This window comes from Colletotrichum karsti (assembly GCF_011947395.1).
Source record: "Colletotrichum karsti strain CkLH20 chromosome Unknown Scaffold50, whole genome shotgun sequence".
Taxonomy (NCBI): domain Eukaryota; kingdom Fungi; phylum Ascomycota; class Sordariomycetes; order Glomerellales; family Glomerellaceae; genus Colletotrichum; species Colletotrichum karsti.
Genome location: NW_024065950.1, coordinates 165,179 through 192,418, shown reverse-complemented (window position 1 = coordinate 192,418; position 27,240 = coordinate 165,179). Strand labels below are relative to the sequence as shown.

Here is a 27,240-nt window from a genome sequence, read left to right as displayed (position 1 = left end):
GGTGATTGGGTGGTGTGGTTGCTGGGCGACGAGTGGGTCTATTGACTTCTCGACGTCATGAGTGGACGGGTGCTCGCTCTGTGCAAGAGTGTGAGGTTGCAGCGAAACAGATTGGCTGGACTCGAACATGGATCAAGAAAAAAGAAGAGGGCTGCAGGAAAAGTAGTAAATGTCCGAAGAGAATCACGGTTTTAGCGTCCGGATCTCTGCCCAAATATCGAAGCAGGGAAGACCAGTGACCAACCCCGGCTTCATGGACGTATTCCCCCACCAACCACCTCACTTCTGCGCCTTCCCATCCCCCAGCCACGGCAATTTTTGGTTTCTATAGGAACAGCCATCCCTCCACGCACACGCACACAGCTGGCCAGGCACCTTTCTTTCTGCCATTTTTTCCTTCCACATTCAATCTGCATTTCGAGATTCTCGTGCCCCCGCCTTCTTCACCCTGATTTGAAGTGGGTGCAGCAGCATTCCATCAACACCACGAGACTGTCTCACCGAGTAACGAAAGTTTCCCATATCCGCATCACCTAAGCGTCAACCACCACCGCCCAACACCATGGCTCCGGCCGTCGTCACCGGTCTGGCGCACCAAGCCCGCTCGTTCATCTCGGGCAGGCTGTCGAAGCTCCCGGAGACGGCAGACATCACATCGCGGACCTTCGACCCTTCCGTCGGTCCCCTCGCCGCCCGATCGGTCCTCATCGGCCGCGATGGCACCAAAGCGACAGAAAACCCGTCCGTGGGCATCACCAGCCCGCAGGACATCAACAACACGGCCATCTTCGTCATCTTCGGCCTGATTGGCGCGGCCTTCGTCATCACCGGCATCTGGTTCTTCTTCTGGGCCAAGAATGGCGGCTTCTACTTCAAGGAAAACGATTGGGACGACTACAAGTCCACCGTCCTCCGCCGCAAGGGTCCGAACGGTACCATCCTCTCCAACGCCACGCCCTCGACGAACCTCGGCGGCGGAAGCGTCTACAAGGACTACGACGACAACACGACTAGCATCTCGGGTACCACCTTGTCCGGCATCACCGCCGGAGCGAGTGACATTGCCTCCCGCGAGAAGCGCGAGCGCAAGAAGGAGAAGAGACGCAAGGAGAAGAAGGAGAGGAGCCGCAGCGAGAAGAGATCGTCCCGCCGGAATGACGAGGCCAGCGTCCTGATCGACGAGGAGGCGGAGCGCGAGGCCAAGCACCACCTGCGCAACTACCGTCACGAGAAGCCCGCCCGCGTGGGTGGAATGAACAAGGAGTCCGAGGCTTCCGAATGGGACGGTTCCACGAACCCTACCGAGTCGTCAGTATCATCCAACCTGCTCTCGAACCGTGAGACGACGCCGACCTCGACGCCGACCAAGGGCGGCATCCGCAAGGTGTACAGCACGGCGGACCGCAACGAGGAGCGTGAGCGCCAGCGCATCCGCCAAGAGGCCAGGAAGCTGCAGGAGAAGGGCCGTTCCGCCGCCGCCGCCAGCTCGAGACGCGACTTCAGCTTCCAGCGCTCCAGCACGATCGCAGAGGACCAGGCCACGCGCGGATACCCGCACGCCCTGCCGCCGCCTCAGGAGGAGCCGGAGCAGAGCATCCCCGGCAGCTGGGCCGAGAGCGACATCACCAGCGCCGTGGAAAGCGACCAGGGACACAAGTCGTACCACCACGTCATCCCGGGACTGAGCAGCCAGAGTGCCGTGAGCAGCGATTACGCGGATGAGAGGCGGAAGAGGAGGAAGGAGCGCCGTCACCGTGAGCACTAGACGTGAGGTGTATTACGGTCTGTGAGTTGACTGGAGGAACGAACGAAATGGAGGACAAATTGATCGGCGAGCATTGCGAATTCCTGGCGTTGGGATCGAATTACGAGGGACTGGGATATGTAGATTAGCACGCGATCATGTAGATTGACGGATAAACGATTCACGGGATTTGTCTCAATGCTAGTCTAAATGATGTCTGTGAAGTTGAAAGATGATGTGTCCCGTCTAATCCCAAAGTTCAGAGCCTCCGATTGGGGTCCGGGCACCGTTTTAGCCCCGCGTCAGGGGCTCTCACCCCAAATGGGGGGCCATGCAAGTGCAAACGCGCCGCGCCGCTGTCGGGGCCATTTACTGTTTTCTTCATACAAATATTAGGACCCTTTTTTTACCCTTCAACGGCAATGATGTCGCGATAACCCGCAGATATCCCTCCCCGTCTCCATTCGAAAGCCCCAGTCGAAGCTTACCTACCTTGACCCGAAAGAGGAGACCTTAAGCGGAGCTACCTCTGTCGTCACAGCGCCGCCGGCGGGTTGGCTGCCCCTCCTTGCATCTCACCAAGACGAGCAAAGCCCACCACCGAAAACTCAGAAACTGACAAGTGTTGAGAATAACGAAACGAGACTCTCACTCTCGACTCACGACACCTTCAGAAATAATGGCCGCCGACGAGCAATGGAGCGGCATGGAGAACACGGTTGACGACCCGGAAGAGACAAAAGTCATATTCTGCGCCCTCGATTCGTTCATGTGAGTCAAAATCTGAGCGATCTTCGAACGAAACGGAATCGACTCTGACTCTCCACCTCAGTCAATATGCCAAGGTGGCTCACTTCAACGTCACTCACTTGAGGAGACAATCCTTCTACGCCCTGCCCCAGGCCCATTGGCAGATGCTCGCCGCGCCCCCTTTCAACTTCCTCGACACCCTGGACAAGACGGACGAGGCCATCGACACGAACGCCGAGCTCGCCCGCGCCATCGCCCACAACGGCCTGCGCTCCTTCCATCTCATCTCGCCCGAGAATGGCGAGCCCAAGATGCCAGACGAGTGGGTCGGCGTCGCCAAGCACAACGACACCGACAAGGCCCGGAGCACCCTCCGCCAATTCTACCGCGACTGGTCCGCAGAAGGCGCCGAGGAGCGCCGCGTATGTTACGGGCCCGTACTGGACGCCGTCGACCGCGAACGGAGCAGCAGGGGTGAGATCTCCGAGATGCTGAAGGTCCTCGTCCCCGGCGCCGGCCTGGGCCGCCTCGTCTTCGAGCTCTGCCGCGCGGGCCACGACACCGAGGGCAACGAGATCTCGTACCACCAGCTGCTCGCCTCGTCCTACATCCTCAACTGCACGGCCGCGGCGCGCCAGCACACCATCTACCCCTGGGTCCACTCCTTCTCCAACCACCGCACGCGCACAAACCACCTGAGGAGCTGCGGCGTGCCCGACATCCACCCGGCGACGGAGCTCGCGGCCGCGGGGCCCTCGGCGGGCACCATGGCCATGTGCGCCGCCGACTTCCTGTGCCTGTACGCCGACGACGAGCACGCGGAAGCCTACGACGTCGTGGCTACCGTCTTCTTCCTGGACACGGCGCCCAACCTCGTCCGCTACCTCGAGACCATCTACCACTGCCTGCGCCCGGGGGGCGTGCTCGTCAACTTCGGCCCGCTGCTGTGGCACTTTGAGAACAACGCCCCCGGCAACCACGGCCGCGACACGGACGGCGACGGCGAGCACGACTACAACAACTCGTCGGGCATCGCGGACCCGGGCAGCTTCGAGCTGAGCGACGACGAGGTCATGGCGCTGGTGGAGAAGATCGGGTTCGTCGTGGAGCGCCGCGAGACGGGGATCGAGGCGCCTTACATCCACGACCGCGAGAGCATGCTGTCGACGACGTACCGGGCGAGCTTCTGGGTGGCGCGCAAGCCGAGGTAGCGTATCTTCATTGTCATGTTGTAGATCACGGACTGCGGGGTGGGCATTTTCACGCAACGATAGAACTCGGCAATGGTCATGAATGATAATACACATGTTGTTACTCTGTCCTACTACAGCTTGGACACGTTCAGCTCCCCGCGCTGCCACAGCGACCCGCCGTCGATGGCGATGACCTCGCCGTTGACGTGCGACCCGGCGCGGCTGGCGAGGTAGACCACGGCGCCCGCGATGTCCTCGGGCTTTCCGAGACGTCCCATCGGGTTCCCCTTGCCGATCTTGTCCGCGCCGCCGCCCATCTTCAGCAGACCGTTGGACATCTTGCTGGGGAAGAAGCCGGGGGCGATGGAGTTGACGGTGATGTGCCTGGGCGCCAGCTCCAGGGCCAGGTTCCTGCCGAGGTGGATGACGGCCGCCTTGCTCGCGCTGTACCCGTACGTGCCCTGCTTCCCGAGCGTTCCGATGCCGAGGCCGGCGACCGAGGCCGTGATGATGACGCGGGCCGGGTCGGCGGGGCCGCCGGCCTTCTCGAGCAGCGGGGCGAAGAGGCGGATGGTGTTGAAGACGCCCTTGACGTTGAGGTCCATGACCTTGGCGAAGGCGTTGTCGGGGTGCGTGTCGAAGGCCTCGCCCCACGTGGCGCCCGCGTTGGCGAACAGGATGTCGACCTTGTCCGTGTGCTTCTTCACCTCGGCGAGCAGGCGCTCGACGCCCTTGATGTCGGCGGCGTCGGCGGGGACGGGGATGGCGACGGCGCCGGGGCTGCGGTTCGGGAGGGCGTTGAGGGCCTTGCAGGCCTCCTCGCAGGCGTCGGCCTTGCGGGAGGAGATGAAGACCTTGGAAGCTCCGGCTTGGAGGAAACTACGTCTCTCTGTTAGCGGAATTCGATTGATCTGAGAGAAAGAAGTTCACGTACGCCGACGCGGCGTGCAGGCCCAGGCCGCGAGACCCGCCCGTGACGACGGCGACCTTGCCCTTGAGGGAGAACAGAGAGGGGAAATCTTCCAATTGTGCTTCCGCCATTATTGCGATTGAAGAATGGGTATGTCAATGGGAAGTTCCAAAAGTGGAGGGAGGTCCGGAATTATAGCCCGGAGCTGCTACACGCGAACCCCGGTCGGTGACGTTTGCGGGGAGAGAGATACCGAGCCTCGGCTGTCCACTAGCCCCGGATTCACCGACCCACACCTGAACGTGGGGTCCGAAAGCTGCACTGCGCTGTGCACTGCATTTTGTCTTCATCGTAATGTGCAAGATTTCAGCATGCAAGGCACGGTTGACCAGGGTATTGAGGCGCAGCTCTTATGGTATGATTGATGACTTAGATGATATGAAAAACAACGGATAAATGAGATCCAAATACAGTCTTCCGTGGTCTGTGTCCATCGCTGTCATTTGGCCAATGCTATGGATATCCTGCTGAAAGGAAGTTTCAGGAAATGTCATAAATCGTATCATGAATGAAATCCAGACGCCATCCGGATAGATAGGAGATTGTCATTCTTGAGGCAGAGAGAACAGTAATCTCTCACGTATATATCATTGTGAGTGGCCGTCGCGATGACGGCCAAAACGTTTGAATGGGAGTCGGCATCAGGATGGATCCATCAGCTCTTGCGCTCCCAGCAGTAATCAACTGCATCCCTGATGTAGTGGATTTCGTCTTTGACGACGCTTCCGATAAAGAACACCTTGATGTTGTGTTCAATCGTGGTGAGTTTGGCGTAGTTGACGCGAGACTCCTTTTGGAGACGCTCTCCCTCGACGGTGAGTTTCGCCTTCACTGGTTCGAATCCAAGCTCCGGTTCTCTAGGGAGCATCTGAGCATGGCGATTCTTTTCGTGGATGATGCCGTGGTTCATAGGATGAACGCCCGGCTTACCGCATCCTCGGCCTTGGTAGGTAAGGATTGGTCTACGTTGTTAGTGAAGTTGGTAGAATGAGGCGGTGGGCGACTTACACGCAGGTGGAATGCCCCTTGTCCGTGGCCACGACGATGAATCTCCGAGAGCCGACGTAGAAACTACCGCCGTAAGGGTCTTTCATCAATTTCTTTTCGGTTACGAGTGTGTTGTTCGTCGTGACCCCTTGCGGTTCTGACCAAACGACTTTGAAGATCTACGACATTAGCACCGTACATGAGACTTATAAACGCCGGTATACATACTGCGCCCTGCTTGAACTTCTTGGAGGGCTCGACTTTGAAACCTTTTCTTGGTCAGCAGAAGCAGTATGCCGTGGTTCAGCAAACTTACGAGAATCCAACTGTCCGTGTTCAAGCTCACTGTCATGCACGGGACCTCCAGCTCTAGGTGTCGACTGGCCGTCATCTTCGGCCTCTTCAGAATAGGCTCCTGCTATTATCAGTAAAGCCAACAGACTCAGGTTGTTGACATACCGTATGCCGGATCTGTTGATGATTCCCCTTCATCAGGGTACCCGAAGTTGTGCTGGTCACTAGTGTTCATGGCTTCAGTCAACTGAGCGTCATAGTCCTGTTGCGCATTGGCTGTTATTGTCAGCTTTGGTCATGTCATAAGCTCGACTGACTTACGATCATAGCCATTTGTTTGGCTGTAGTCTGATTCAGTGGGCAGAGCTAGCTGTCATCAGCGAGTGTTTCTCAGCAACGACGGCTGCCTTACCTTCTCCCTGCTGATGCTCTGCTTCCGTGCCCCTACGCGCGCCGTAGAAGGGATCCATGGGCGCCACATCGTCTGGGTCCACGTCGTCTGGGTTTGGGTCTGGAGGATCCGGTTCAGCGTATGATACGGTTTTCCCCTTTCGTCTGCTCTTGGACGTCTTGCGAGCTTCTGCGGACAGGTTAGATGGAGAGCAGAATGCGATGTGTGAGCCTACCATAGCCGCCAGTTTCATAGCCACCAGTTTGCGAGCCTAAGTTATAGCCGTAGCCACTGTCGGGGCCATGCCCGGAATCGGCTGGATCGGACTCCAGGCGATAGGCACTTTCAGGGTCCTCTGGTTCGGGCTCGTCTGCAACGGACAGATTGTGGACATCTTCCGTGATCTGCTCTATTCCACGAGGAGTAGTCTCATCTTGGTGTTCTTGGGCGGACGAAGCCTGAGCTACATTTTCCCACTGGTACTCGACCTCGCCTACGATGATGAGTTTTCGTATACATTGAGGCGGGACGCGTGTGACTTACCATTCTTCAATGTTCTGTAGCAGTAATGACAACCATGCTCATCAGAATATACCCATTCGCTCCAAGCACTTGCCTGCTTGGAGGACTTTTGCTTGCTGGAGCTATGCTTAGGCATAGTGGCATGGCGTGTTTACACCAAAGTGTAACGAGATGAAAATGCGGATCGGAAGAAGGAATTCAGACGAGTCAGATGAGGGGACGAAACGGGTCCTGATAGAAAAGATTTGAGCCGCAACGCGCGAGGCGAAGCGAAGCGAGAGAAGAGACAATCAGGTGTGTCGACAGGCGATTCGGGGTTGTACGGAGGATAAATGCAAAGGACGTCGGCTTAATTGGTGACAGCAGCTGCGCGGGAACTCGTGACGTATCCCGAGAGATCTTACTGGCGCAGGCTTTCAACCGAGTGGTGTGGGATAGCACTCGTCCCGCATGGGCATGCATAGAAAACCTCGGTCCTCAGCTCGAAGAATGAGGGTGAAGATCCTAAGCTTGAGCATGAGAGGAGGAAGATGGAAAGACGGACGGAGAAGGCGAGGACAAAAAGGGTGTGGAATGCCGAGTCTCCCACCCGAATCTACCCTCTACCCTTGATAAGAAGCAGACGAAGCAGCGGCTCGCTCTACATCAGGTAGGCAGGTCGGTATTCCACCCAACGTGGAGAAAAGCAACCTAACGACACAGAGGCCAGCTGGATGCCGTGCGGTGGTGGTCTCATAGACAAACCCCGGGTAAGGGGATTTCTGGCGCAGTATACGACCGACCCCTGCCGTATGGAGGCCCAAAGGAGCTTCGTTGGCCGTTGGATGGAGTCATGGTACTGGTACAAGGCGGTAGCGAAGGGAAGGGAATTGTAACTACGCAGTAGGAAACCAGGCTGTGGATGCGTGCAGGTATGGTGTTTTGGTGTGGCTCATCCCCACCACCTACGACGCTTGAGATAACCCCGCGCTTACAACCTGCCTACCTATGGGCTATGGAAGCTGTTGTCAGTGAGGTGACTCCTCCAGTGTCCACTCCACCTTCCCGATGTCCACCTGCCAGTGGACCCCCGTCCGGCGCCGAAGGCCCCCACACCGGCGTCCAATGGAAACTAATCAGGCCAAGCTCCCGTGGGAAAGTGGTGCTCAGGGGGGGATCTTTCCCCCAAGTTCGAAATCTACTAGTGCCGGCAAGGTAGGTGGACGCGGGCCCGGGGGCGTTTACCAACAAAAACGTGCCCTGAGATGCTTGAAATTTAGAAGCTCATTCCTTTTCTCCTCGCCTTGCTTCTCGGTCAGCCAAGCTCTGTCGTACACGTCCACGGGTCTTGATTGTCGGGAGTCGGTCAGATATGCATAGGTCTCAAATTAGCATGAGTATTGCCCTGCCGCAGCGCGTGTCCCCCCAAGATAGGTAGGAAGAATTAAGGGAGCCAGCCCAGCCTGCTTTCTTCGCGGTACGAACACGCAACAAACAGAGCGGGAGGCTCTGCTCGCTTCACTCTCTGTCGCTCCCATGTCGCCCCGTGCAAACAGTCTACCATTTCCGAAAATACTGCCTCTTTTCTCTCCCTCCCTCATCGGACTCGTCGTCGTTGCCATCGAGTTCAAGCTCGTGGCAGATAATGGAACAATACCACGATCAGTACGCACCTTAGCTCGTCGTCATGGCCACCAGTGACTTCGACCGTCAGTCATTACCTCTGAGCTCCTCAACCCATGGCCTCTCCAGCCAGTGTGACGTGTCATTTGACGCGGAAGAAGATCGCGTCGACATCGAGCTGGTCCCGACACCGTCGCTGAGTCTTCCTCCATCTCCATCGATTCAACCAGATAATACTGTTGATCGGCTGGCTGCTTCGTCTCCAGAATCCATTCCTGAAGCTCCCCAACACCCTCACGATGGCCCCACGATTCGCAGACTACCGCCTCGCAAGAATGAGCCGACACCGCGGATACCCAAGTTTCCTCCACCGCCGCCTCCCCATCCACCTCCGGGGTTCAAACCGCCAAGGACAAGAATGGCACATCCCCGTCGACCACCACCGCCGCCTCCGCCGCCTCCAAACGCAAAGCTGGGACGCAACATCGTGAACACCCCTACGTTGCGGTCGTCTTCTCGTCCATCGCTTTCGTCGCATTCATGGCGACTTTCGTCAGTGGATTCCGCAACCAGTTCCGATGAAGCCGAAGACTTTTACGATCAGGATACAGAATCCGATGACCCCTTCGATCACCAAAACCGAGCCTCTTTTCCTCCTCTTATGCCTACGGTTCAATCGAGAACGGCAGTCGACCAGAACAGAAAGAAGATCACGAGGGTCATCACGAACCAAGTTTCCCGTCTAAAGAATGGCCGCAGTCCTGTCCCTGGCTCGGAGTCCGATGCATCTTCTGTTCATTCGACAGCTACCTCCGTCGACCTTGTCCAATCGTTGTGGGTTCGGATGAAAGAGCAACGTCAGCAAGTCAACGACATCAAGCAGGATATGGCTGGTAGACGCAGGCATCTCCGCGAATTGCGCCGGCGTAAAGACGCTGCTGACAACGCTTTCATGAACATGGTCCGCCCCATCCTCATCAGGGGCCAGCAGAGGACGCTCGACACACTAGACGCCGTTCTGGACAAGAAATTTGCCGATATGCAATCCATTCGCACCGAGTACTACTCCCGAGAATCATACTATGAAGGCCTGGAGATCAATCTCGACAAAAAAGAGGAAGACCTCAATAATATCGAGACCCGCTTCTTCAGCGCCCTTGCAGCTGGAACCACAGGTGCTGCGCAAGAGTTCGAAAAGGAGATCTCGGACGACGATGAGCCAAAATATCTGTCAGACATACCGCACGACTTGATGGGCATATCTCGGAACGGACCGACGGAAGAAGCCCACCCGCTGTGGGAAGATCTTGTATGTGCCACTGGAGACTTTACCAACGCCCAGGACGACTATGACGAGCTAGTCCTCATTAATGAGCAATATGCGTACGGCATGGGAGTGAAAAAGGCCGCTGGCAAAACCCTGAGTCCGGAAGAGGAGCATTTCATCAATGACTTTCCCGATCAAGAACGCGAGAGGCGTAGAGAGATCGACCGACTAGCCGAAGAAGTAAAAAGGTTGAAACGAGTTTGCGAAGAAAACGGAGCGATGAAGAAACACCCCTCTTATATGATAGCCTACGCTCTGGACCCTGACATCGGAGAAGACATGACTCTTGACGATTCGTGGCCAAGTTCGAAGAGTCTTGCACACCACCGCTTCCCCGACCTTTTATCCTGCCCCGACCATCTTCTTCAGGCCAGGCCTCTGACAGCCCTAGACGACCTGCGACGGGTTGTTAGGCTCTCTTCGAACCATCCGGCCAAGAAGTCGCAGTTGCAAGCGGCTCAGAAGGAGCTTGCCATATCTAGACTGATGATCGAATTTAAAGGAGACGACAAGTCGGATTTTGTTACCCGTTGGCTTCTACACCAACTGCGAACATCGCCCATGTCCGTCGAGCTTTTGCATGCCACGTTTATTCATGAAGCGAGGTTGAGAATTTCCAATTTGCACCGATGGCAGCAGGATGTTCTTTTCTACTGGTGGAGGGATGGCGCTGTCAAAAGGCGAGAAGACTTTCTCCGGTCAACCAGTGCCAGTGGCGTTCCCCAGCCGGCGACGCATCTTGTCACGGCTGTGATGAATCGTAGTCCGTACATGGAGGGTGGCGAAGGGCAACTTTCTTGAGGCATACGATGGATCGAGAAAGAAGACCGCTGTTTGTTGCTTTGTCAACCAAGACGTTGGTCAAGCGTACTTAACTTGTCGCTATTGGGCACAATGGCGGGTATACCACGGCGTTGGTATGAGGGTTTGTGATGGCGTTGGATTCTAGTTTTGTATCAGTATGCATATACCCTTTTGTTTGAAGACTGTCAAGTAATGAAGAGGCGGCATGTCGGAATCAAGTTTCATAGGGCTGGGCTGACTTGATATACTTTTATTGTCAATACTAAAGAAGAAAAACGAGTATCATTCACATTCGGTATCGTGCAGTCGACGCTACGTCCCATCTCACCTTAGCTTCCGACGGCGAAGCTAGAAACCGTTCGGCTGATGTTTCCGCGCGCTCGGACGAGCCATCGCGAACCAGCGAAGAACGGCCGAGTTCCACTGTCGACCACCTCACGCGTGTACAGGTACATGTTCGCTATCGCTCGAGGCTAATGCAGCCTGTTCTGCAAAGAGTCAGAGATGCGGGAGCGGCAGCATGTGATTCAACGCGCCAAGGCGGTCCCGCTCGGCTGCATGGAATAATATCATCCCCTCCCATGCGACGTATCGCAATACCAACGCGGGGTTTCTTTTGCTGTTCACAAATTGTCAATGTTGACTCTTTCCCGGAAGCCGAGCGAATCGCGCAGAGACTTACATGCAAGGCGTCGGGGGAGAAAGAAGAAGGGAAGGGCTACAACCCGCCATGCACCCCCCTCTCGAGGTTTCTGTTTCCAACGAGCGGAAACAAGACCTATCACGACTTTCCATAACCCGGAACATGGCCAACCAGACTTCAACAACGCAAAGGGAAAAAAACATGCGGTGACGAGACGGAATGGTATTTCACACACGGGGTTTCGGAACGGCTGACGGAGTGCATATCGGAATTTCCTTTCGCGAATGAGCGAATCAGGATGCCGTAGGGCTGAGACTGCGAAAGAGAATTGACAATTCCAATATACATACGTACAAGACTGCCTGCGCCTACTTACGTCGGGCTCTTTTGTCGCACGCAGCCTTTTGGTAATTTTCTGGAATTTCCAAAACGATGAAGACATTGATCGGTCATGTTCCGCGACGATGACGAGGGGAGGGATTGGTGCCACGTTTTTCAAATTTTGGACGAAAGGTCATCATCTGTCGCCGACGGCAGGCCCCGAAAGGCTCGCGCCGTGGGCTGCGCTGCATCGCGGATGGAGGTGTGTGTGAGAGAGGCGTCGTCATGATGGTGTAGAGAGAGGGGTGGTTGGTGATGCTCAGCCTGATTTTTTGCTGGTCAGGATTGAGTGCCGGTCGGGGGTCGGCCATCTCCTCGGAGAGGTTGAGAGATTCAGGCTGTTTGTGTTGTTTGGATGGTCGCCGCTTGTTGTTCGTCGTCATCGCACTCGCGTTATTGTCGTGAATCTCATCAAGCTTCTCGTCTGGCGTTAAAAGAGATGGAGGTATTCTCACGACAGGTATGGATCAGGAGTAACCCAAACCAGCTAAGCTGCCTAGACAGCTTAACAGCTAACGCAGCCCTACGACCCCGATTAAACGGGTAAGCTAGACCAAAGGGCAGCTGCAAGAGAAACAGCACTTTACGATCATCTGCTTGATGCAAGGTGAATCAAACGGGGAGTGAGTGGCTTGACTTGAGGCGGTGAAAGTGGCTAAACGCATCGGCGAAGACCCGACGAAGGTGAGCCGCTGGGTTATCTGTGGTTTTGTGACGCGGTCGCAGGTTTCGGTGAAGCTTTGAAACGGGGGGTGGGGAAGCCGCGGTGGTTCCTTAACTCTAAAAGGTAGTTCTTTCCACGACTCTGTTTTGCGCTTGTTAGAGTTAAAAACTGAGCATATTTCATCCAACCGCCAAAAAAAAGATCGTGGTCCATCGCAAAAGACGAACTCTTGAGTCTCATATTGCCTCGTATGTGAATCGAACACATGATCTCCTCATTACTAGTGAGGCGCTATACCACTTAGCCAACAAGGCTTGTTGTTGATGAGTGAGCCATTTGTACAGCTTATCATCCACAACCAGCTCCATTCTCACCACCGGCATTGCTACTCAGGATACGATGCAGCTCATGTATTTGTTTTGTTCGCCCGTAGGCCGAGATAGAAATGCGCACTTCAAACAACCGCTCGCGCCTCTAAAATGTAGCCGCCTCCTCGGCCATGACTAGGGTAGGTGATGGAATATGTGTGGTTTGTTGGTTAATGTACAGTGGTATCTCCTCCATGGGTAGTTTTAGCCTCCAATTAGCCCATCCAAAAGACCCAGGAGCTCCAGGCCCCGACGCCGGAAAGATTTCGTGTTGTTATATATATGTGTGTTTTCACCTCCGTGTACGTGTCTGTGTGCACGGGATACTGTCCATGATATGGCGCTGTGCCCTTTTTTTCTTCGTCTCATTACCGTCTCCCCTTTGGAGATTTGGTTTATCCTTCGTAGTTGTGTGTGTGTATATATGTAAAGCGCCGCGCCCTTACGCCGCCGCCGTCCGCCGCCTGAAGAGGATCTCGGCGTTGGGATCCGGCGACTTGCTCATGACCATGACCATCGGCTTCGGCCTCGTCTCGCCCTCCTTGAGCTTGATGTCGTAGTTGAGCAGGAAGTAGGCCAGGATCATCTTGATCTCGTTGCCCGCGAAGAAGCGACCGGGGCACGCGTGCTTGCCGGCGCCGAAGTTCATGTTGGTGTCGCTGATGCTGGTGAACTGCCACCTGTTGGCGTCCTCGTCGGACTTTTGTCGTAGTTTGTAGAAACGCAGCGCGTCGAACGTGTCCGGGTTCTCGAAGTACCGCTCATCGTGGGAGATACCGGCTTGTGGTGCTAGCAGCTTGGTGCCTGAGGGCAGGTGTGTGCCGTCGGAGAGGTGGATGGGCTTGATGACCTTTCGGATGAAGGAGGCTGCGCTGTGGTTAGACATTTGATGACATACAAGGAAGGGCTAAGGGACTCACTGATGTTGCCAGCCAAGCGCTGGGTCTCCTTCATGAAGCTGTCGAGCTTCTTAAGCTTGGCCATGCTCTCTTTCCTCGCCCACCCATGCTCAACCACCAACACCTGATGCGCCTCCTCGCGCAACATCTCTTGCGCCTCTGGGTTGGCCGCAAGATCGTAGATGCAGTCGGTGACGAGGTTGTTCGTCGTGTGAATCGACGCCGCCGCCAGAATGAGCTGCAAGTGCGCCTGTGCTCTGACGTCTACCTTTTCCTCCGCGGGCAACGCTTCCACGAGCCACTGGATCAGGTCGTCGGGCGCATCCTCGTAGTTGGGCATCTCCATGTCACGCAGCCTCTCCTCGATGACGGGTTTCAGCATGTTGCTGGCGAGGTCGATGTCTTTCGTGATCTGTCGCAGCTCCGACACCATGTACTGCGCAACCGGCCGCGCCCACTCGGGGAACAGCTGCATCTTGACAACGGCGACGAAGACATGGATGGCGAAGTTGATGCTGATGTCCATCCACTTCTCCTGGCGGTTGATGTCGGATCCCACGAAGGCGCGGCCGCTGATCCGTGCGATGGCTCGCAGCGCGAACGGTTGGAACTTGACCGGTGTCCAGTCTTGGGCTTGTTAGCAAAGCGAGGCGACATTCTCAAGGTTTGAAGCGCGACATACCCCTGCACTCGGGAAACTCGGTGGCCACGACGTACTCGAGCTCGCCTTTCAGCTGCGGCACGAGCCTGGCCAGGTTCTGGGAGAGCTTGCATCGGACAAGCGTCGACAACAAGTCGGCGTGGGGGCCCAGCGTGAAGTTGGTGTACCGGCTCAACATGGCCTCGTCAACGGCCTCCGTCGCGCTGAGGATGTCTTCCGGCAGGCTTCTCAGCTCGCCGATGAGACTCGCGGGAATGAGAACCTGCAGGCCCTCTGTCGCCTTGATCTGGTAGACGGTATCGCGGAACTTTAAGAGGTCAGCTGCGCGTCCACCCCGGCGCACGAATGACGACCTACCTTGCCATAGCTGTCGCGAATCAACGTCTCGGCGTCGAACATCCATTTTGTCTTGGCCGCCTTGTAGAACGGCAGAGGCAGCTTCTGCTTGCGCGACTGGAACAGCCACGCCACGACCAGGATCGCGCTGATGGCGACGTAGTAGCTGAAGTGCTTACCTCCCGGCACCACTTGGGGCAAGCTGAGCTCCATTGGCATGGATGACGACATGGTTGCTGACTGATTCATCGGAGATGAGGTTGTGTTGATGCTCGAGAGTGATAGAACGAGGAGACGATCCTCAAAGGAGAAAGAAGTGAGAAAAGCAAGTCTAACAGGGTATCAATCAATCCAACGCGCCAACAAGGAAAAGTACAACAACGCCGGGCGGGGCGAGCGGTGTCGATTCGATTCGGGTTCGAGTCGAAATCGTGTCGAGTACGAGATCCAATCGAGATCAGGTCGTAGAGAGGAGAGTCGTCTGTTGATAGAGACTTCCCGGGGCGTATAGGGAAGTGTGACGACTTAGGAATGTCTCCAAGACATTGGCCATTAGAATCAAAGATTACCAGCCAGGCCCTGCGTAGGGTCGACGATGCGATGATGGCATAAAGGTTTGCGGCCCAGGAAGACAGAAAAGTCAAAAGGACGAGTGACGAATGTCCAAGATCGGGATTCCGAACTCCTAGCCGCGGTCCCGTTTCCCGTAGTTCCCTCTCACACTTTGTCTTTCTCTCTCTTTTTTTTCCCTCAAGCGTCGTCCAGCGTCGTCGTCGAGTTTGGTTTTTGTTCGGTTGCTTGGGTATATGTCTTGTCGAAAGCACCCGAGTCGAAGAAGAAACAGAACCGGGAAACCGAGCAAAGAGACGGGAAACCACAACAGTAAAGTAGGAACCAAAGGACAAGAAAGAAAAGGAAAAATTGGGAAGAAGCAGAGTCAAGGCAGGATAAAAATCGGAAATCGATGCTTGCTGTAGCATTGGGATCGTAGTACCTCCAGCAAGCCGGCCGGCGCGCGCAAGCGCACACACCAGAAACACAGACGACATGCAACGCAAAGCAGGGCTTCCCGCTTCCTTCCCGACAGCAACCCACGACGCTACGCAAGCCAACCCCGACCTCACATCGAGTCGGGCCTTGGAGACTCTACTGTGAACCCGGCCTCACCCCGGCGAGGATGACCGCGACCCAAGGTACAATCAGGAACCCCTACAGGGCGCCGGTGTGGAAGGTTACCCGGCTCCTCCATGGAGACCCAGGACAGCGCGTTCCCAGAGAGAAAGAGAAAAAAAGGCAAGGACCGCTGAGCTTGACCTCTGCGCCTGGGCCGGGCACGTTGCGGTGAAATTCGTAGGGTTTGGGAGTTTGGACCGAACCGGGACGTGATCGACTTCTGCTTCCTTGAGCGTCTCTGGCGGTTTCGCGGACTTGCCAGGTCGCATCTGAAACATGGATGGTCAACAAGGAGTCGTTCGGGAGCAGCCACCTCCGGATTTTAGCTTGCTGCCCACCCGTGCAAAAGAGCAGAGCCCCAAACATGTTCTTACTGGGCCGCTTGTTTTATTCAACCGTCCTTGCGGTGGGTGGCGATGACAGGCAGTAGTCCGTTTGTCAGGTTTCTTCTAGTCGTTGTCATTGTTTGGTTGTTGTCTTTGATCGTTAAGGTGTACCTTAGGTAGATTTGGCGATTAAAGATAAGATAGAGATCGAGATAAGGTATTCTGTAACCAAAATCCGAGGTAACGAGGTCTGAGACAGGCGTCTTAGGTAATCCCTTCCAAGGGGCAGCCCCTTCTAACACCCCGTAAGGTACCTATCCCGAGTACCTAAGTAGGTAATTTCCCACATCACCCAGCCAATGAGATACCTCGGTATACCTCCCCCACTTGCCCCTTCTGGCACGGATACAGGCTCGACAGGGGCTCTTTCGGCTCGCTTACTGACCGAGACGCGCCAGAAATTGTTAGTGTAGCGTAACTCCTCCACTTCATCCCATCTCGCATCATCTTCTGACCTTCAACCCACCTTCTCGAAGCGCCGCCCACGACAACCAACGATACGCTTCGCAGTAAGCTTCTTCGACGCTTGCGCGGACCTCCTTTTTCTTCGCATCTCCCCCGGTCCTGTTCTTCGTTGTTCCTGCCGGCGACCCTCCTCCCCCCACCAATGCAACGTCCTGGCAAATCCGAGATTCGATATCCAACTTACCTATAGATCTCCTGCAAGCCAAGTTCTAAACTCTAAACCCAGAGTCAGACACCAGTCGTCGCCCAAGGATTTCGCCTGAGCCGCTTCTCACAACCGTCCTGACGACTCCAGGCATCCCACGACATGACTACAGCCCTGTGTCTCGGAACCTGCCGCCAGGCACCGCTCGTGGTCATGGTCATGGTCGTCGCCATCTCCGTCCACTTTGGGTCGTGTGGGTATGGAGGCGCCGTCGTCATCCCCCGTCCCTTACCCTGCGACCGATCAAACCTGCACCTCGAAATCCCCGTGCTCCTGACTGCGCCGGGCAACACACAGAACCAATGCCTCGAAGCCCGCGGCTTCCATGGGAAACGCATGGCCTGCCAAGATTGATGTCCAATAATAGTCACAGGGGTGATCCTCCGCGAGGGAAGGATTAGCCGGCAACCCGCAATGCTTAGCTGTTTGCTTGCCTGTCATCGTCGCCGGCAGGTTCCATCCATGCCTTCCAGCAACCGTCCACCACTGCCGCCATTGTGAGCCGCAGGGATGGCTGTTCTCACTGATCGCCCACTCCTGCTAGTGTTGTGCTTCAAGCAGACTAGTTTGCCCTGGTGGCCGCGTGTGCTCCCAACCCGACGAAGAATCGAATGGATCTGCACGGTAATCTGAACGTTAAGAACCTAGCTCCCGCAACCTTGGGAGTGCGTGCGACGCGCAGCTCATGTCAGGGAACCGGTCATCACGGTCGCGGCCTGCCAGCTTGTTCCTGGCCGTCGTTCTCGCTCTTTGGGATCCCCGCCTCAGGATAGTCGAGGCGGTTGTCGGCTCGCCGTCGAGCCATGGAATTCGAAATATGCTCATCACTTATGCTACAGCTACCCATGACCATGCGGGTCTCTCCCCGCCAAGACGGTATCCGGCCAGAAGCTTGTTGCAGTTACGCATTCGACCCCCAGGCGGGAGCGGTGCCGTCGTCGGCTCCGACAAGGAGTGCGTGTGCGCGCGCGTGCAGAAACAATATCCCGTGGAAGAATACCTAACTCCCTCCCATGTGGCGACCAACAACCTGTTTTGCTGCCATTCTACTGGCAACTGGATAAAATCTGAAAACACGAGGTGGTTCGGGCGTCGTCGGTCCGTCCAGCGGCTTCGCCAGATGGCCCGCATCAGTCTCCGATAGACGTTGTTTTGCGGCCTTACCGCAATGCGTGACTTGAGCTGATGTTTGCCGAAGGCACTGACCGGAACTAGTTGGGGATGGCCTTTGGACGCGACGAGCATTGCGCGCTCTTCCTCAAATGGAAATCCAAACGAACACCTGAACTTTTGCGTCTGAACCCGATCTCAAGTGTCGGCCACGTAACCGGACGAGCAGCAACCAGTCACGGCCATATTGGCAGTGACGTAGAAAAGGGCGGTGCAGGTCAAAAATAACAACGTCGCCGTCGGCCCGCCGGTATATGCCTTCCACGAGATGCGGTTGTGCTTGTTCCCAGGCCATCGGGTGATATACAAGTCCGCCGGTTTGGTATGATAACAACTACCCAGTCAGTGGAGGGAGGGCACTTGCCAGCTTGAGGTGTCTGTCGCTCGGTGCGGCTCAGCCACAGGAACGGCCTGGCCCGGTCTCAAATTGGCCGCCCTGACGTGACGTGGCGCAGTTGAGCCGCACGCCGAGCAAAATGTTTCCCGAAACACCTTTTCATCAAAAAATCCATCACCAAAACCAACCACCACAACCGGCAAAAAGATGTCGTGCCACGACGACGAAAAATGAAGATGCGGCCAGTGTGGATTGAACACACGACCTTCAGATTGATGGAATGAAGTTTCTCGGATCGAGATCCGCTTCAGTCTGACGCTCTCCCAACTGAGCTATGTCCGCCACGATCTTCGAACAATTTGGACGGAGTGCGGGATATATGCCCTGGATGGGCCTTCACCCACTCCCCCACATCTTCGACCTCGTCCGGATTGTCGCGCTAGTCGTGCGTGAGACACGTCTACGGTTCAACACGCAACCTCTTCGTCTCTGGCCGTTCAGGTCTGGAAATTCTCGAGTCAGCCTCTTGCAGATATAGCATGAGGGTCCAGAAGCAACTGAACTCTTCTTCTCAACCTTCAATGTCGTCTCTTTCTGTGACCCTCTCGACATGCGTTTGCGCCACTTTTCCCAGTCGCTTGGATCTCGGTTGCTTGGTCCGAAGACCCTGGGGTCCACCCACCCGCTTCGTCCGTCGTACCGGGTCCCGCCTCGCTCACGATGCGCTGCCCTAAGGAGGGCCTCCCACACGACGTTGACAACAACAGCTGGTCTGGTGGTGTAGTTGGTTATCACGTCAGTCTAACAGTTCGAGAGCATCTCCGAATGCCCTCGCCTGCTTCCACTGAAGGTCTCCGGTTCAAGTCCGGGCTAGATCATCCCGTGGGCGATTGGTTTAGTGGTATAATACTCGCTTAGCATGTGAGTGGTCCAGGGTTCGATTCCCTGATCGTCCATCTTTTTGGCGTTGTGAACCACAGACCGGAGCCCGTCTCATGATTTGCGTTTTGATGTTGGTATTTCGGGCGCCTCCCGACTTCTGACTCGGGCGACGGACGGCTGGGAGGGCACCGGAAACGGCGGGTGGAAACAATACCCGATGGCTTGGTTAGGCTTGAGACTGGTTTCCGAAGTTTGTGACCACCTCGTTCCGACTTCAAACGAGTCTCGACGCGTCCTCGAGACGTTCATGCGTGCTGCTAGCATGTTCAACGCCATTGATCATTGAAACCTTCTCTGAGCTTGTGTCAAGAACTCACCGCAACGCTGTGGTTGGTATGTTGAGATGGACTGCGATTTGCAAAGACAAGGGCCAGCCAGACCAAAAGCACGAGCTTGTGAGTTAGCGTAAACACCCTCGACTTCGGAGAATTCCTTGGTGGCCTCGTGCCTTCAGACGATCTGACTGTCTGGTAGATTGCGGGGACGCGCGTCGTTGAATGGTCCTATTCCTGGATCACGGCCACATTCGGTTTTCGGCAGCCCTGTCCTCGCAAGGGCACCTTGAATGCTGGGGGCGGGCCGCTGGTGATCTGGGGAAACCAAGCCGGCCATGGCATCCAAACAAGTCTTTCAAGGCACCCTCAAAGATTTGTTTTGTTAGCGAGGCGATTGCTGAGTGTGCCAAGAGCAAGTCGTTCCTAAGATAGACGGGACTGCGGTTTCCAAAACGGATGCGCGGTCCATGGATTTCTCGCAGCACTTGGCGTCTTCGAATCACCGGGACAGCAATTAACGATCTGCCGTCTATCGGAACGGTTTGGGGCGGCAAACTTCCGACCTTGGCGTATCAAGGGCACAGCTATTTTTGACGAACATGCTATGCTGCAGCTTTGGACGAACGGATGTCGTTGTCCTCTGCCGCCATAATCATGGACCGGAGTATCTTTCAAGTGTCCCGGGACTTTGTGACACCAGACTGCTTTTTCCGTCTTTCAAAGTTAGTCAAATCAGACTTTTGGCTTGCAGTTGTTGACTCGCGAATCATCTCTTCTTCGGAACCGAGCTTCAGCAGGGGCTTCGAGGAAGATCGAAAACGAAGGGCCTAACGAGCTTGCGACTTGTGGCTAAAAGTCTGACCAGGTATCTGTTTGTCGTCACCTCCTGGCCTTTTTCAACGCGGTCGATGCTTGTCTAGGCTCCTTTCAAGTCTGGTCTCAAAATCGCTGATCTTAGTTAGGTCCCCGATTCATTCAGTCTCATCATGTAGGTGAGACGACCTCGATGCGATGCGGTTTGCTGTATCCTTGACACCACCGACGGGTAAAGACGGTTGTTTTGCTGTTAAATCAGGGGTCGTTGGCGCCAAATCATCCACTTTAGCCGTGCAAGAAGGAGGCACTTTCTCCCCCATTGCTGTCGCATTGATGTGTGCAGCGATTGAGGCCAGCAACACCAATCCGTTGTAGCTTGCGTACTGCAGGTTTTCAGGACGGCATGTAGAGCAAACACCGGCATGCCACTACCCCTATTCTGTCCCCGGAAACCAGAACACGCACAGCCAAGACAAGTTATGCCACCGAGCTAGACCGAGCCCCCTGAGGTTTCGTGCGAGTGCCGAGCTGCTCGGTCCGACTTTGATCGGTCGATGGACGATGGAGGATGAAGACCCGCGGATGCCCGATGGCCACATCGACCATTTGGTCGTCATCTCGCTTCCTCGGCTTCCAGAAGCTCTCAGAATGTGTCGAAATGATTACAAGCCAGGGGCCTTGACGAAAACCTGTTTCAACCGAGTGGTTGGTACTGGCAAAAGGCTGGCATCGGACCAGCCCGGACTGACGGTTTCCGGGAGGGAGCGAAATGACCGGAGAGCGGTCGTAATAAAGCCAGGCCTAGTTCGAGCTAGAGGGTTTTCGTACCGGCAGCTAGGACAAGATCCCCGGGGACGCAGGAACTGTTCCCACGCGACGTACCTCTCGGTGTGGAGAGCCAAGTGGTTGAAGTTTACACTGTGGAAGATCGACGAGCCATCCAGTGGGTTACCTGAAGGGATGCTTCACGTGCGAACACGAGAATGCTGGGGCGGACAGGGAGGCTGGAAGGATATGAATTTGAGCCATGGATCTGATTGTTGGGACTGTTGAGCCTCTGAAACGAAATTCGCGAGATGGTCACCTGGGAGTTGCTTTTTGAACGCCCGGAAAGAGCAGGAACGCCGCAGTGGTCGCCTGGGTTGCATTCGAAGGAATCCGGTGTGTCGTCAGTGTTTGTAGCACCTGTTGGCAAAATACGCAGCTGCCATGACAGCCGCTGAGAACAGGATTCGAGTCTGGATGCCCGGTACCAAACCTGTTGCGGCACCGCGGAAGCTGGCTCGCAAGCCGGTGCGATGTGGTTGGACGTGGCTGCGGTGGGAATTTCGGCTACCGATCAGGTGAGCGGTAGGGGTGGTGAACGGCCGAAGACACACTAGGCGTTGATCAGGCAGTCCTCTCTGATGAGTGACAAGCGAATAAAGTTATCAGATCGAACCCATGCCATGTCTCTGGGCCGTGGGTCGTGGTAGTAAATGTCTAGTGGAGCGGCTAGCTGAAGGAGGCTGGCCAACAAGGCCAAACGCGTCGAAATGAGGATGCGACAATGACTGAGCGCAGGGAGACACAAGCGGGCCTCGACTGCAGCAGCCCCAGAATCTCAGGTTTGGCGTTTGCGTTGAGAGGATTGGCGCAGCTTTGATGAATTGACAGCGAAGCCGGTCTCGGAGATTGACCAGATTAGATGCGATTGATTTGATGAGATTGATAACAGGACGATAAGATTAACGCTTCGCATTTGGACAAAGACGGAACAAAAGTCAAACCACTGACCAGACCAGGAATGATTGGACGAATGCCACGGGCAGGGATCGGACGGTAGAGTTAGCATTCCGTTGTTCGATTGGGCATCATGAAGGTTTGCCTTCCCCGGCTCGGTGCTCCTCGGCTTGGTACGGACAGTTCGCTTTTCCAATGGGAGTCCGAAACCGTGGTGTGAGAGAAGCGTGACGTGAGGACGTGACATGAGGACGGCTCTACACGTCAACAGACGGCGGAAGAGACCGACGGAGCCGAAGCTGCAGAAGTGGCAGCTGCCGTTCCAGTCCACTTTCGAGATACGGCTTGTTGAGCGGACTGCGGAGCGGTGGTGAATTGGAGGGGGCACGTGGAGGGCCAGGACGGAATTGCTCGGTTCGGCAACGGCAGGGCTGCCGTACCATGCAGCAGGAGCCGGCGAATTTTGCCCAATGCTTCCGCGGGTGCGCAGTGTCGCATTCCGAGGGCTCTTTCGTCAGCCATGCGCAGTGCTGCCGTCTTCGGCACTGGGCTGGGCATTTGAATGACGGTTGACGCGCAACAATCGGAACGCAACAAACGGAGATCCACCAGGCGACGGGCATCGGAAGACAGTGTGCGAGACAGTACCTAGCCTAGCAAGACCCTTTTGATGGGGAGTGGAAGGCGGCGGAAACAAGTGGCGATTCAACGGCTGATGGGTCGGTAGGTGGTCTGACTCAGGAAGAGTTTTCCCGGGCGCTGACTGAGTTTCAGCGCACATGTTCGGTGAGCGGTGAAAGAGGTAGGATATTGCGACACGATATTTTTGGTTTTGCCTTGTCATCGAACGAGCGTGGTGCGCGGAGAGATTGCTTCATTAGCCGTGGCTTCGTCGGCGCCGGGGGCTGAGTTCAAGCAAGAGGTCCTGAGGTCCCGTCTGGGGTGTCGCTTTGGCCGGGACGAACCCTACCGTCTGGAACCGAAGGGACACGACTTCGGAGTGGCTGATCCAACGTGTTGGGTGACACTGTACGGTGTATATTGAGAGTGCGTGGTGTGGTACGTAGGGCCTGGCGATATGCTTGCGACGTTGCGATACGCCGTAACGTATCCGTAGATAATACGGCATCGGTAATGGCGAAGAAGCGAAGGGCATGGAGCTCCTCTGAGGTTCGTTTTCCTTGAAGTGGAGCTGAATTTGCAAGTGGTGCATCAGGTTTGGAGATGGCATCTCCGATAGCGATTGTGGTGGTGTAGTGGAGGATGCGGCCACCTCATCGTGCGTTGACGGCTGCACGACGGCACGGCAGAGGTTAGGGCATCGCGGAGACGATGAAGGAGGGCGTGATTGAGAGGGGAAATGGTGAAATGAACGACGCCGGAATGGTCAGCGAAGCCGGAGGAGTGAAGTAGAAGGGTGGTGATCTGTTTAGTGCATCTGGTGATGGCAAAACCCCACAGTCCAGAGTCTTGTTGGCGCCGATGGACTGGACGATTTGGGGATTTGACGCGATGCCAGTCGTCACATTTTCCAGCGGTGCGGGACGAGTCCACCGTTGTGCAGCAGAGCCTGGAAAGCCCAACAATTGTGGGTGTGTACTACTACGCAGTGAGTAAGCGAACCGTCCTTAAGCTGACCTGACCTTATTCTCCCGGCTGCCGGGTCGGATCAGAACACCTCGGTTGATAAATTGAGGCAAGAATGGGGGAGAAGGAGCAAACCGAGTCCTTCGTACTGTGGAAGAAATCGGGCAAGAACAGCCGGGAAAGGGGGCAACGAGGCGCGGGTAAGTTGACCTCAATTGGGGAAAGGGCGGTCTTGGTGGGGTGGAAGGAGCGGATCGGAATGTGGAAGGAGAAAAGATAGGAGCCAGTCCTTCCTACCTTACCTTAGGTGCCTTACCCAACCAGTGAAGGTTTGACAGCTGATACTTTGGTATGGCAGTTGGGTTAAGATGGAAAGCAGGTCCACGGGTGCTTTACTGGCAGGAACGAGACCGAGCACGAGCGTGACTGCCCAACTTGAATGCAGCCAGCAATTAGCAAGCGACATCGGAAGGAAGACCTCATGCTTCATGCCTCATGCCTTCCTCTTCCTCTTCCTGCCTGTGCTTGGACAATTGACATGCCTTAGGTTGCCTCCAGATGCGATTGATAACTGTGACGCAGCACAGACAAATGCTGACGGCGCTGCGAATGCGATAGCGATACGCTGGAATGCGGTGGGCTTTTCGCATGTTATCATTTCGGCTCAGCCTTTTTGGCTGCCGTAATACAGAGTCATCATGGGCGAAATCCCTTGGTCATCATCCGTACTATTACCTCCCATTATTAAAATACAGTACGAATACCGAAGCCGTGTCGTTGGTGTATTTTCGTAGATGGGGGCCAAGGCCGACTTGGCGAGCCTGAGCATGAATGACGGGACCATTTTCGAGGGCAGTACCAAAAGAATTCTTGGGCACTGTCCGGCTGCGGTCGGCCAAGGGTCACGGTACCCACTCGTCCAGACCGGTGGCGGCTAGGCCAAACTGGGGCATTCCAGGGCCCCCTGGTCGCCCCAAAGGAAACGGCCACTTTGGATTGTCATTTTTCCTCAATTCCCCTCCAAAATTACGTCCACGTCCGTCGCCCGGCAGAGACAAATATTCGAAAAAAATATTGGCACGGTACGGTGCTGGTGCTGGTGTGTTCGCACGAAGTACAGCAAGCAAGTCCTCGGCTCGAGATCGACAAACTCAACGACCTTTCTTTTCCAGGCCTGGCTTTGTCTGGCCCCGTCTTCGTCCATTTTTACCTCATCGGCCTCCACGTCAGGGAAAACCTTACCTTACATCTAGTCTACCTCACCTCCGTTACCTATTTCCTTTCCTTCCCCCCGATTACACTTTCTCCTTCTTCCCACATCACTCCGCTGATATAACCACGCACTGCCGCTTATCTGATCAAAATAATCTGATCAAGAATTCCTCACTGGTTTCAGCCGTACATAACGAAAACGTCAACACACACCTACACACTTACGCCTGTCCGCCTCAGCATGCTCAATAACTACTGACTATCCGCCCCTCGATCCTACCACCACTCACGACCACTTTACGCCATCCTCCACGCGAAAATCTCCAACACCCCTGCCACCCACCACAATCGCGTACCTCATCATCACACCCGCCACTTAGACAACCACAACCACAACCACAACCCACCACACGCGCACGCGATGCACAGCACAATGGCCACCACTGCCATGGCCTCGTCCCTGATGGGAACTTCTGGCTGCATCCCCGAGGAGCCCTCTGCCGCTTCCGTCGCCCCTTCTCTTACCTACTCGGAAGAGTCAGAGGACCAGGAGGAAGAGATCCAGCCTCCCCGCAGGCGACGCGCTTCTACACGTCTGATTGCCCAATCCCCCGCAGACATCCAGCGCATCACTGGCGAGTCCACGGCTCAATTGATCCAAAGATGTTGCGGTGGCGGTTGTTGCATGAAGCTGGGTGCGAAGAAGGACGGTCTGCAGTACGAGGAGATTCCTTTCCCGGACAATGACGCATACAAGTCTCTCGCTCTTAAGATTGGCGAGATTCCCACCACGTTGACCAACATTGCCGACATGCCCGAGCAGACCGTCTTCTTCGAGCCGGTGCCGAGGCCAACAGCGAACGTGCCCTCCCCGACAGACTCTGCCATCTCACTAGGAGTTGACTCTCCCAAGGATGACCTCGCCACTGTCCAGAACAAGCTCAAGGACTTCACCCTCAATGGCGTCGACACCACCCGAGAGCCGCCCAGATACGTGCAACCGCACCCTCCCTACCACGTCTACGCTGCTCGCATCGACTCGACTCGCGAGCTGACCAAGCCCGGCGCCGAGAAGCGCACCTACCACTTCGATCTCGACATCACAAGTTATCCGGGCGAGGAGGATATGGACTTCAGAGTTGGCGGTGCCATCGGTGTTACGGCTCCCAACGACAAGGCTAACGTCGATGACGTCTTCGACGCCCTCATGGTCCCCCGGTTCGTCCGGGACAAGCCCGTGCTCATGAAGACAACACGGGGCCGCTGGCCGACCGTTTGGGGTGACGACCAGGCCCGTGAGATGGTAACCACCCGCCGGGACCTGCTTACCTGGTGCTCCGACATCCAGTCCTACCCCCCGACTAAGCAGCTGCTCCGCGTCATGGCCGAGTACGCCGAGAACACCAACGAGAAGAAGCTGCTCACCTACCTCTGCGCCGCCGAGGGCCAGGGCGTCTTCTGCGACTTCCGCACCGGTCCCCATGTTTCTCTGTCCCAGATCCTGAACGCATTCCCCAGCTCCCACCCACCCTTGGATCTGTTGCTCTCTGTCCTCCAGCCTTTGATGCCCCGCTTCTACTCGCTCTCTAACGACCCCCACGACGCCTATAAGACGCGCGACGGCAAGGCCCACCGGTTGATCGAGATTGCCGTCACCGTCCACGAGGACGCCGACTGGCGTCGGGGCATGCGCACCGGTATCGGCTCCGGCTTCTTTGAGCGACAGGCGCACAAGTGGCTGGAGGCGAAGAGCAAGGGCGAGACGCCCGAGGTTTACATCCCCATGTTCAAGGGCCTCATGGCCAACCCCCTGGCCAAGCAGTTCGTGTCTGATGGTCCCATGCTGCTCATCGGTGCCGGTGTCGGCATCGCCCCCTTCAGAGGCTTCGTGCAGCGTCGTCTGAAGACCGCCAACTGTGCGAACAAGGTCTGGGTCCTTCAGGGCATTCGTGACTCACTCGTGGATGAGATCTACAGCGGCGAGTGGGGCGTTCACGAGGACGAGGTCAAGCGTGTCGTCCAGAGCCGTCGTGGTGAGAGTCGTTACGTCCAGGAGGAGGTGCGCAACCAGGCCGACCTGGTCTGGTACATTGCCAACGCCGTCGACGGCCGTGTCTTCGTGTGCGGCAGCTCCAGGGGTATGGGCGAGGGCGTCGAGGAGGCGCTTGTCGACGTGGCCATGCAGAAGGGCAACCTGGAGCGTGAGGAAGCCAAGAAGTACTGGGAGCTGAAGAAGGAGGCCGGCCAGTACATCGCCGAGACGTGGTAAGGCGGGGCCGTCTTTTTTATATGCAGACGCAGCTCCGCATGTCCCGAAAACGGCGACTCGGGGATTTACGAATGGGCGGCTGGCTGCTGACGCGGTCGATCTTCGCTGCGCCGCGGACTCGGCTTTTTCGGGCAGCGGCCTCGGG

The 27,240-nt window shown here is 56.1% G+C and overlaps 7 protein-coding genes across 7 annotated transcripts; 4 read left to right on the top strand and 3 right to left on the bottom strand.

Annotated features, from left to right (window-relative positions):
* Positions 1-562: 562 nt before the first annotated feature.
* CkaCkLH20_11703 (uncharacterized protein) lies at positions 563-1,765 on the top strand (the record flags this gene model as incomplete). The annotated part of the gene is made up of 1 exon (XM_038894417.1): positions 563-1,765. One exon carries the CDS (start codon positions 563-565, stop codon positions 1,763-1,765), a length of 1,203 nt encoding a protein of 400 aa, XP_038740265.1.
* A 658-nt stretch (positions 1,766-2,423) lies between these two features.
* CkaCkLH20_11702 (uncharacterized protein) lies at positions 2,424-3,705 on the top strand (the record flags this gene model as incomplete). The annotated part of the gene is made up of 2 exons (XM_038894416.1): positions 2,424-2,515; positions 2,577-3,705. The coding sequence occupies 2 exons, from the start codon at positions 2,424-2,426 to the stop codon at positions 3,703-3,705; spliced, it is 1,221 nt and encodes a 406-aa protein (XP_038740264.1).
* A 113-nt stretch (positions 3,706-3,818) lies between these two features.
* CkaCkLH20_11701 (rhamnolipids biosynthesis 3-oxoacyl-acyl-carrier-protein) lies at positions 3,819-4,728 on the bottom strand (the record flags this gene model as incomplete). Its single annotated transcript, XM_038894415.1, has 2 exons — positions 3,819-4,566; positions 4,622-4,728. The coding sequence occupies 2 exons, from the start codon at positions 4,726-4,728 to the stop codon at positions 3,819-3,821; spliced, it is 855 nt and encodes a 284-aa protein (XP_038740263.1).
* Positions 4,729-5,312: 584 nt separating this feature from the next.
* On the bottom strand, positions 5,313-6,987 carry CkaCkLH20_11700 (uncharacterized protein; the record flags this gene model as incomplete). The annotated part of the gene is made up of 9 exons (XM_038894414.1): positions 5,313-5,619; positions 5,666-5,823; positions 5,873-5,904; positions 5,961-6,056; positions 6,104-6,214; positions 6,260-6,304; positions 6,351-6,518; positions 6,565-6,822; positions 6,873-6,987. The coding sequence occupies 9 exons, from the start codon at positions 6,985-6,987 to the stop codon at positions 5,313-5,315; spliced, it is 1,290 nt and encodes a 429-aa protein (XP_038740262.1).
* A 1,884-nt stretch (positions 6,988-8,871) lies between these two features.
* CkaCkLH20_11699 (uncharacterized protein) lies at positions 8,872-10,581 on the top strand (the record flags this gene model as incomplete). Its single annotated transcript, XM_038894413.1, has 1 exon — positions 8,872-10,581. One exon carries the CDS (start codon positions 8,872-8,874, stop codon positions 10,579-10,581), a length of 1,710 nt encoding a protein of 569 aa, XP_038740261.1.
* A 2,501-nt stretch (positions 10,582-13,082) lies between these two features.
* On the bottom strand, positions 13,083-14,785 carry CkaCkLH20_11698 (cytochrome p450; the record flags this gene model as incomplete). The annotated part of the gene is made up of 4 exons (XM_038894412.1): positions 13,083-13,507; positions 13,561-14,166; positions 14,222-14,507; positions 14,558-14,785. The coding sequence occupies 4 exons, from the start codon at positions 14,783-14,785 to the stop codon at positions 13,083-13,085; spliced, it is 1,545 nt and encodes a 514-aa protein (XP_038740260.1).
* A 10,474-nt stretch (positions 14,786-25,259) lies between these two features.
* On the top strand, positions 25,260-27,095 carry CkaCkLH20_11697 (FAD binding domain-containing protein; the record flags this gene model as incomplete). Its single annotated transcript, XM_038894411.1, has 1 exon — positions 25,260-27,095. One exon carries the CDS (start codon positions 25,260-25,262, stop codon positions 27,093-27,095), a length of 1,836 nt encoding a protein of 611 aa, XP_038740259.1.
* Between the last annotated feature and the right edge of the window lie 145 nt (positions 27,096-27,240).